Source organism: Cynoglossus semilaevis, chromosome 16, assembly GCF_000523025.1.
Source record: "Cynoglossus semilaevis isolate Cse_v1.0 chromosome 16, Cse_v1.0, whole genome shotgun sequence".
NCBI lineage: Eukaryota > Metazoa > Chordata > Actinopteri > Pleuronectiformes > Cynoglossidae > Cynoglossus > Cynoglossus semilaevis.
In genome coordinates this window covers 14,475,454-14,486,352 of record NC_024322.1, presented here as the reverse complement: position 1 = coordinate 14,486,352, position 10,899 = coordinate 14,475,454, and the positions used below count along the sequence as shown (strand labels likewise).

General features: G+C 40.3%; 1 protein-coding gene across 2 annotated transcripts in view; it reads right to left on the bottom strand.

The window, feature by feature from the left end:
• LOC103392284 (ephrin type-A receptor 6) overlaps positions 1–10,899 on the bottom strand; it is a 101,390-nt gene that overhangs the window by 57,408 nt on the left and 33,083 nt on the right. For both annotated transcript variants that reach the window (XM_025063659.1, XM_025063660.1), the window contains exons 2-3: positions 7,279–7,434; positions 4,499–4,834 (exon numbers count right to left, since the gene is read on the bottom strand). In XM_025063659.1, coding sequence (XP_024919427.1) covers positions 4,499–4,834; positions 7,279–7,434 — 492 coding nt within the window. The remainder of the gene's footprint in view (positions 1–4,498; positions 4,835–7,278; positions 7,435–10,899) is intronic.

Here is a 10,899-nt window from a genome sequence, read left to right as displayed (position 1 = left end):
TGGTTCCCAGATTTGCAGAAGGAAACACAGCTACTAACTAACTTCCCCCTTTAAAATGTTTTTTTTTTTTTTTAATTTTTTGCATATATGCATACAAAATATTTTAACACACTAATGTAGACATAAAACACACAGAGACGGCAAACGAACTCTCCACTTACAAAATGTCAAATTATAGGGGAAAAATGTAGGAAAGTAGAAGCTAAAATTATCATCTGCAACAGATGGTGAAGAAAAACCTCTGATGTAAAAGAACAGGTCCTTTTTTAAAAGGTCAAAGGGCAAATATCATTTATCAGTCAGAGGTCAGAGGCAACTCATACTTTCTGAAAAAGACACAACTTCACCTGTATAGCAATAAAAAAACTGCATTTACTACGGTTTAGAAACTTCATATTATACGTCTATACTGGTTGTATGTGTTTCTATGCTGATGACACCACCAATTAATCATAAGGCATAACCAAACGTTAGAGCACCAAATTTAAAAACACTGGCATACATCAGGCAAACACTAGAGTCTACTTACATGGATGGTGCATTACAGCACCATCGATGATGTCATCACGACTGAGCTAACACTAGATGAAGAAGCTAGTTTCAGTTAGATACGGGAGCAAATACCAGTGAATGCTGCTCAGTTCCATAAAACTGCCACTAGCAAACATATGGCTGAGGTTAGCTCTGTTAGCATGTGGTCGCCAAGTGCTGAACATAACGCTAGGTAAAATAATGTCATCTTGGTCACCTGACACCACTGTGACATCGCTTCAAGTCTATGATATAATGCTAATGCTAATAACAGCTTGTGCTAATGATGAATTAGGGTTTCTGTGAAAATGTGACACGTTATTAATTAGTGTAATTAAGCTCTAACAGAAAAAAAAAGCTACCACCAAATCAGATGAGGTAGAGTCTAAAACCAAAGTCATCGTTACGTTACACTACAGCAAAATCACGCACGAGTTTCCACATGTCTTCTGCGTGACTGCGAACCCTCACTCTCCTCTCACTGTCTCTTTATCTTCTGCCCTCAGTCCTTGTCAGCAGATTCACTCCGTTCTTCTCTCCTCCGACCCTTTCTTTGCTCTTCGTGGTGCTCTCCTCACTCAATCATCTTCTGGTGCTCTGCTTCTTATTTTCCATCTTCCTTTTTTCACCTTCTTCGTTTTCACTGTCACTACATCTGTCTCTGTCCTGCTGGGCTCCTGCTCTCCACATCCATAACCTCTCTGTCTTTATTGCTTGTCCTCTCTGGCTCTGACTCTCTTCTTCTTCTTCTTCTCTCTCTCTCTCACCACATCTCTTTCTCTCTATTAACCTCTCAGCTTTACCTTATTCTGCTCAACCTTCTACTCCCACATTCAACGTTTACTTGTCCTTCAGCCGCCTTCGCTCCTCTTTTGCCCCCACTTTGTTGAAGAAGCTGTTCCGTTATATTATTTCATGTCCATAATAAGAATCGTTGGAGAAACTGATTCTTATTAGGAACAAAAAGAATTTAAAATACAAAGAACAAAACTCTTTAGAAACTGATTCTTATTAGGAACAAAAAACAAAAAAAAAAAATACAAAGAGCAAAACTCTTCAGATTAACAGATCGACCAAATGTCTCTCTCCTGTAGAACCGTTCTAGAAAAAGTGACCAGACACTGGATTTCTGAATCTTCTCTTTCTCCTGGTACTGAACCTCATATGAAAGCACTCATGAATTGTTATGAGTGTGTGTGCACGTGTGCACGTGTGTGTTGAGATAGCCAACAGCCACAGAAAAAAAAAAGCCATCTGCATTTTAATGACAAAGTCCAATTTATCTCTGGCCATGAGACATTACTGCAGGAGACTCTCCGTTTTTTTCCCCACAACACAGGATTTCACGGCTGCCTCATTTCTGCTGACCACTACAGTATGCTAATGCTGTTAATAATTTCTGCCATGATTTCCAAACCGGCTCATCACAGAGACGAGTTGAGCTTGATGTTGATGGAATGGACGGCGAGGATTTATTTCCCTTTGTTTTCCACAGGGTTTGTGGGTTGGTAACATGAAAACAACGACCTTCTTAAAAAGTCCCACAGGCCGAAGCGGATTGTTTGGTGGGCTGGATTCAGTCCGCAGGCCACCAGTTGATAATAACTGGGCTCGACATTTTCTTTTTCTTTCGATAAAAATATTATTTTGTCACACATGCTTTTTTTTTGTCTGGCTACGTTCAAACTGTTGACGATTAAGTTGAGAAATACCGACAGGAAGGAGACGCTGAAGAACGTTCTCCAGTTCAGACTCTACAGTATAATGTCAATGTTTTTAAAACCACACTGTTTTTAAACACCTATATGAAGAGTTGATTTTGTGAATTTATTCATACCTTTTTTACACCTATTTAATTAAACGTAGTTATCTAATTTACACGTATATGACTTCTTCTAGTGTGAAAGAAATTTATAAAAACCAAAGAAAAGTGTTATGTGCCATTTACAGGCCGACCAAAGTCCTACATGTTTTAACAAAAATGAGGCAAGAAATCTTTGGAAATCAGCTCTCAGTCGGGGTGTGAGAAAAAAGAAAAAAGAAAAAAAAAAAGCTTAACTACTTAACAGCAATTTGTGTAAAATGCTTGGAAAAAAAACACAGAATAATCAGCACATGTCCTGATGGCACACTGTATAATTAAAGGCAACATGCTAAGTATGTAATCAATAACTTTTACATCAAATGGCACATAAATGTTAGCCTCCGTAACCCTGGAAAACTAAACTCCAGTGAAACACATCATCAGTCTGTTTATCACTGGCTCAGCTCCAGACATCTGCTTATTCCCCTGAGCATTTTAAATAGCTACAGCTCGCTGTATTAGTGATAAAATGAGTCTTGTGTACAGCCAAGGGAGCAGCCATGATAATGTGATAGACTGGGTGTCTTAATGAAATAAAAAAAAAAAAGCAATGTGTAACATTAAGTTGGCTATAAAGACATGACTTGTCCCCAGTGACACGGAATGATGCATTTAATGTGTTTTGACTCTATGAGTAAATGTATTTTTCCCCAGACTCCCACAGCAACAGACGCGGGTGAAGAGAAGAAGAGGAAAAAAACCAAAAAAAAAACGAGGTGAGAAAAGTGAAAAAAAAAGAAAGAGAAAAAAGAGTTGGAAACAAATGACGAGGACGAGCCAGAAAAAGCGAGACAATGAAGGGGGGGGGGGGGGAGAAGGCTCAGGGGGAGGGGGGGGGGGGGGAGCAGGATGAGTGAGGAAACAGAAAACACAATGTTTGCAAATGACGTGGAGAAACATAAACCCATGGAGCTCCAGGCCACGTCCCAGAGGAAATATGTTCTGTTCAGTCTCTACAGACATGGAGCGTACACGTGGAGGAACCTCTCGGTGCTGACCTGCCTCTAATAATGACTGGAAACATGACGAGGTGAGAAGGTAACTTCACAATTAAAAACGGAAAATACTGCAAAAATCCCTTGGACCTGAATTTATTATGTTATTGAATAAAATATATATATATATATATACATACATACATATATACGTACATATGTATGTATATACATATGTGTATATATATTTATATATTTATATATGAAGTAGTTGATGAATTATTACGGCGTGGGGCTTCAGGTACATGGTGCTGACAGTTCTTCGATTGCCCATTAACACAAATTTTTTCTTAAAAATTATCATTTTCATTTGTCATTTCTTCCTATTTCGGGACTCTTCCGGACAACAGTTTGAGTTTCCCTGTAATATTTTGAGTTTGAAGTATTGATTGAGTGCAATTTCTTCTGCTCTTTTTGCATACAGTATGTAGTCAAGACCAGCTTATGGAGCTAATATAGTAGACATCAGTAGATTATATTGTAAAGTAAGTACAAAAAAAATGGTCGAAAATAAAATCATCATTATTCAATGTTCAAGACTATGTTTATGAGAAATTGATGTCATTTTTAAAATAACTAAACAACCAACAAAACTCACATTTCCCACCTACGACAAACAGATATCCTCATGACCGCGACCACATTTCCATCGGATTAAAACAACTCTCCCAAAGAGAACTCCAGTTTTTCCGTCTAAACGTGTCGTGTCTGACCTCAGTCAGTATCAGTCCACAGCCACAGCACAATCACCGACGGCAACAGACGTCATCAAACGTTAAAAGAAATGATTAAATGGGATTACACTGAGCCTGGGCGATATGAAGAAACACCATCTAAAGCCATTAGGGGCCACTGCAGTTAATTAATGATGACAGTGTGTGATAATTATGACATATCTCTGCTCAGTCATTATTGGACTGTGATTTCATTTCAGTTTTCTTCCCATTTCCAGCTCAGCCCATGATAAGAGGGGCTTAATAATAACATTACTATAGGTAGATATTAATAAGGCTCAATAGGAGATGTTTCACACACACACACTCACACACACTCACACACTCCAGTCTCGCTGTCAAGTAAAATAAAAAATGGCGCAGTCAGTACTCACCGCCCTGATCAGTTCTGACGGTGATGGCAGCCACCTGGCGAGGGAAGGAGCTTAAGTTCGACACGCCGTTGAGCGACTCGATCTCGAAGGTGTAGTTGGCGTGCGCTGTGAAGTCTGTGACGGTGACCGTGGCGTTGGTTAGGCCCAGTGGCCGTGGCAGGAAGCGCAGGTCCTCCTCGCACAGCTGGCAGTGGTTGGGCTCAGGACCGCAGCGCTTGCACTGCACGTTGTAAGTGAGGTCCCGGCGCCCCCCGGTGTCGCTGGGTGGCGACCACTCCAGCATCAGGCAGGTGTCATTCAGGTTGAACATCAGGTTACGAGGTGGAGACGGAGGGCCTGGAATGAAGAAGGCGGTAAATGGTTGAACCTCTGAAGGAAAAGTCAAGTGTCGGAAATTCAGTTTAATTCATATGAATTATAAATAAAAACTTTCTATAAATACTTTCAGTGGGCCCTTGATTTACAGCTGCAAATAACCTCACAAGTTGTGGAATATTTATGGAAAAGGTACAGTACTCTCTGACTAATCCCTGAGGAACACCGCAGTTCAAAGATCAGTTTTTTAAAGCATTTCTTGCACTAATAAATTAAAGCGTCCAGTACGTATAAATAACACTGTATTAGAATTTCGATTCAGTCATCATGGCTACAGAAAAACAGTGTTAATTGTTCAATATTCATATTTAATGAAATATAATTTGAAAAAACATCACAGACAAAGTGTTTTTTTACTTTCAAAATTCATCAAGCGGGCCGGATTGAACCCTTTGGAAGGTCGATTTTGGCCCGCGGGCCGTAGGTTTGGCACCCCAGGGCCCGCGGGCCGTAGGTTTGACACCCCTGCTCTGAGATCAAATTGAATTTAACTGTTAACACATCCAGACATTACACTTAATTTGACACATTACCAAACTTTAACATGCAGTTCTATATTGTACTGCATTGATCTCAGCCATCGTGGCCAGATATCTGATGGTTACTGGTAGAAAAACCATCGGCGTCTCAGCGTCTCCACGGCTGTAGCGAACGATTGTTCATTCCACCTCCACAACACCATCAGTCTTCCACCTGGGTATTTGGGTGTTGTCAGAAAGTGTGTGTTTGTGTGTCGGCTGAGCATTGTGCTACAGCAGGCAGCCAGCTGTCAGCAGGGTGGAGTTAAAAGACCTGAGGGATTTGAACACTCCCATTCTGCCAAGCATAATGTCAGCATTGACGATGAGAAGCCTCCCCCCCCCCCCCCCCCCCCCCCCTCCATCTCTGACTTGGAGAGCAGAGTGCTCCTCCTTCCTCTCAGTTTCCCCTCAGTGTACTTCCTTTCCTTCTGTACCTCCATCAGCCATTATCTCACCTTCTCTGTTCCCTCCACCGAGGAGTATCCACCCACTGCCCCCACTGCCATCCGTCAACTCCTCTCCCTCTCGAGGGGGGAGATTGGTATCACCAGCCTCCTTCCGTTCACTGTCTCCTCCATCAAGCCTTCGCACTTTTTCTCCATCTTTGTCTCAACTTGCTCTGCAGGTTCTTTCTCCTCTTTCTCCTCTTTCTCCTCCTCCTCCTCCTCCCTTCCCCCGTCTTCTTCTCAAGTTCTCTTTTAATATTCACAGGTATTTTTTCCTTTCTCATCAACACGAGGCGAGCGAACAAAATCAAGCAACTGATTTAATTTTTTTTAAGCTACTGATTAAATACATAAAATATAAGATCACAGCAAATAATAAAGTCACATAAAAAAAAACTATTTTTAAAACTTGAGTTCATTTTAAAAATCCTTGTTTATCAACGGTGTTTGTTAAACATATGACCGGTAAAAAAAAGCGCTAAAGCTAAAAGTTGGAAAAAAAGATTACTTTTGTCTTGAGCTACGTAGCTAATGATTAGCCATATGCTATCAGAGCTACTGTTTCTTTAAGTATCAGTATCTGCGAATGCTTAGAAATATTGATAAATAATGCTAACATATCACAGCAGTATATTCAACATTACTATTATAATGTGTATTACACACTAATGCTTCTGAATGAACAGAGTACAACAGACATTTAATACATGAGAAGTCAGATTTGACAAGGTTTTGAAAACACTGTATTCTACAAACACTGTGATGTAAATCAGCATCACATTTCGTCCGAGCCTGTGTCGCCCCCCCCCCCCATCCTCACCTCCCACTTCTTTCTCCATGACAGCCAAATGACTTTTTAATTAAAGGAGAATTAGTGAGGTTAAACTGTGATTTAATGCAAGTGTGAAGTCGGAACGAGTCTTGATGAATCATCGGCAAAGAAAGACACGTACAGTAATTCACCCAGAGACTTTCCCAACGCACCACATACGGACTAGGGACGAGAGACACCAAAACATCAGGCCAAAGGTCAGGACACATATTTTAACACGTGGTCAGACTGACTGGACATCCTATAATCCCACCGACCATCAACTTATCGTTGCTCCAATAAACATTGGAGACAAACGTTGCCATTTAAACACATTCACTTCACCGAGGCTCTTCAACCTTGAGCTTCGATGGATTGTACTTTGAAAACTGGAAGCACATTTGAAAGGCACTTCACTGTAGTCCAGGCGAAAGACGCAGGTTGACCTGGTGCGAACGACATTCCAGAATTCTACAGGACGGAATTCTCTGACATAAAAAAAAATCCTCGCCAGTGTTGAGTTCTTAAATAGCGTTCTTTTTTCCAACTCGTCTTTGAACTTAACCTCGTGGTTCTCATGAATACAAATGGTCTGAAACGTGGTTTGTACTGTGAAGTAGTACTTACGTGTACAGGCCATGGTGGGCGGATCTTTCCTTGCCCTGTAGAAGCCTTTCTCACAGTGGCAGATGGACGATCCTTCAGCGTAACTGAAGCTGTGAGGAGGGCATTTGGAACACTTGATGTTTCCGGCGTAGGCCTTGTAGAAGCCTGGAATGCACGCTGGTGGAAACAAAGACAACACAAAAACATTTGGTGAAATTACACGACATTCATGTCAAATACTGCAGAGACATTTACAGAGTACTTGAAATTATTTTGAAATTTAATATATTTATTTTTTGCGTAAAGCAGGAGAGTCAAATCAAGTGCAAAAAAAACCATTCATTTATCATTGCTCCAATATCATACATACATGTTATTTACGCACACTGTAGGAAAGTCACCCAAGCACCCCCTTCTGAACTGCAATAAAAGTGCATCAGTTTTCCACCAAAAAACGTCGTAATTTTTACGTCATTTTTTGTCAAATTATTGAAATTTGAGAATGTCGACTTAACCCAATTAATTGTTATTCGTGATTAAACATGATCACGATTAATCACAAATAACTAAAAGTGTTAAAGACATTAGTCACTCTGTTAATAATCAGATTCAAATATTTAATAATCAGACGGCCCTGGAATAAAGACAAACCGATCAATACATAATGAATCTGTTCTTGAGTTCTTGGATCATTATGATCCAACAACATACGGTGGTGAGGCTTTTTGGAGACTATTGATATAAGTACAAAATCGACGTTAGCAGCTTGTTGAACACCAAACCATCTGAATTTTTTAATTCTCCGAATATTAAATAACTTGGACGGATTACTGAGAAACAAATATGGAAACGGACGCTGCTTATTTTCTCTTAACATTTAATGAGACCATCTGTTTGTTTTGGTCGAGGAGCTTTTAATTAATTATTTCCCAAAACTATGACTTAAGATTGTCAAAGTGTCAGGAAATTAGTCAGAACATGTTAAATTAAATGTAAAGGACAAACATATTTAAGTGAATCTAATGAGACTTTTTTTTCCCCCCAATCGTTCGTTTTAAATCAAGTGTGTGTAAGAAAAGATGACACCCCCAGTGATTAAAAAGACATCTTATTTTCAAAAAGAATATTAATTTCACAGCTTTAATTTCAAAGCATTCCGATCATGGTTTTTGTTGCTCTAAATACTGAACACTGATCAAAACAAAAACAGCACAGCTGCGTGTTCCGGCGTGGATGTGCTTACACTACACTCTGCACCGGGCCGTTTAATTTTAAAGACTGCACGGGAATCTAAATTAAATCCAATATATATTCTCAGCACAGTTTCAGGGCCATAAAAACATTTGAAATAAATAAATAAATAAAAGGGTTAAAGATGAAAAAAAAAAAAAAAGGTTACCTTATTTTAAAAGTGCAGCCGTGTTTATGCACAAAATATGGCTCTGGGTTTTTTTCCAAGTATGTGTAAGATAAATACTTCCGGCCATTTTTAATTTTATTTCCCATTAAAACACATAAAGCGCTGCAGCTCCCTGGATTCTTTGTGAACAAACTGAACGCAGCTCGGGCCTGGTGCATTTAAAAATATATTACCACGGCTGCTTATCTCTCTCCGGTGGAAGGAAAGACTTTTTTTTTTTTGTTTGTACCGAAATTCACTAAACCGTTAATGAACCACAACCAGAGCAGAGATTTCCATTAAAAGTCCACACTTAGGGTTTTAGAAATGAGCAACTTTTGAACTCTCCATCAACACACGGAGGTGTATATGTTGACTGTCTGCTGAGATTCTCACTGCTGCCAGATCACATCGATTCAACGAGATACAAAAGCCGAGCAATTTGGACGGGATTTGCCCGGAAGTGGCACGGACACCGGTGTCTCCTGTGATAAATGCACTCGCACCAGGACGAGGAGGCGTCGACTACACAAACACCAGCGCCTTTTCTTTCATGCTTTGGTCTCCACCTGAGGGTCACAAGAGATTTTTTTTGGGGTCTTCTCGTCTCATGTTTCCCATGAGTCGATTGACTCGGGTCGCGAAGATTTGTGTCTTTTAAAATATGGGTCCCCAGAAAAAAAGTTTGGGAAACACTGCATTACAGGACAACCACAAAAACAACAACATCAACAACAACAAAAAAATTCAATATTTGCTCAGTTCAATGCCTATTTTCTTAGTCAGAGTGCTGCTGGTAACCAATAATCCTAACCTTATCCATTACAAATGTAATCCTAATAATATTCCTAATCCTAACTCTAATCTGAGCCTAATTCTAATCCTAACTCACACCAGAACACCCTCTCACTCACTGACCCGGCAGCAACGGCACAGTCTAAACTATTGTCCCCACAGGTACAGCAATACCAGTCAACCCTCACACACACACACTGAAGCACACCACGGCTGTATCTGTATCAGTGTGATAAGTGCAGCCCACCAAGGCTCTGTCTGTCATTAACCTCTAATTCTGATGTGTCCCTGAGTCCAAACTCGTCAGTCACCACACAACAAGCCCCTGTTTCAGACGTGACCTGATGATAATTCTGTCCGACCTTCACTCGGCTCAGCTGATCAGTCTTTTCCTGCCGCAATCTCTCTCTGGACAGGATGCACTTAAGGTCCACCCAGGGCGGCCGCGCACAACGGCTAACCGTGGATCACGGGCAACGCCGAGGCAGCGTGATTGGCTCACGTGGACACACTGTCATTTCTGGGACGGGGCGGCAGAAAGTGACAAAGAGGACGTTCTGCTCAGCTCCACACTCAGGGTCGGACAAAAAAAAAACCCACCGTCGATTCTTGGAGGATAATCATTTTCTCACTCATGTTAAACATGCATGAGTTCATCTCGTGCGATGATTTCACCGTGAATATGAATGCTGATCCATACATGAGAAATCGACCAATGAGGAGCTCTCCACAAAAGGCTGCTGATGGGCTATTGACTGGTGCTGCGGGCATGACAAGAGCAAAGCAGGAGGAGAGCTTTAGACGGAGGAACAGTGTGGGAGTGTGTACTATATATGTACATATATGTATAGATATATTTATATATACATATATACATGTATGTGTGTGTGTGTGCATACACTATATATATAATATATACATAAACACATGTATACATATATTCATACAGATTTATATACACATACAGTATATATGTATATATATATTACATTATATTTAGCATATATGTATATATACATATATATCCATACAACTGCAACAAAAAAACATGTCTGAAATGTATATATAAAAAAATTTCAAAAAACATGTCTGAAATGTATATAAAAACATTAAAAAAAAGAAACTGTAATAATTTGTCTTTCCGTGCCCCCAGCAAGGACCTGCCCCCTACTTTGGGAACCTCTACCAAAGTCTAGATTAGATCTGTAATGTTAAAGTTTCACCTGTCATGAAGTGACTGATGAAGTGAGAACTCGTGACTGTGTTCACAGTTTTGGTGCAAAAAGCACTACGTAAAGCAACAGGAAGTTCAGTCTGTACGAGGTGCACGTATCTGTGTCGTTTCCCTCCGACACATCGGCCTCATCACAGCTTCTCATCACAGTTCCAGGACTGTAATTCAAGGTTATTGTGATGTTGAAAATCCTCCAGAACAGATCTGTAAGTCT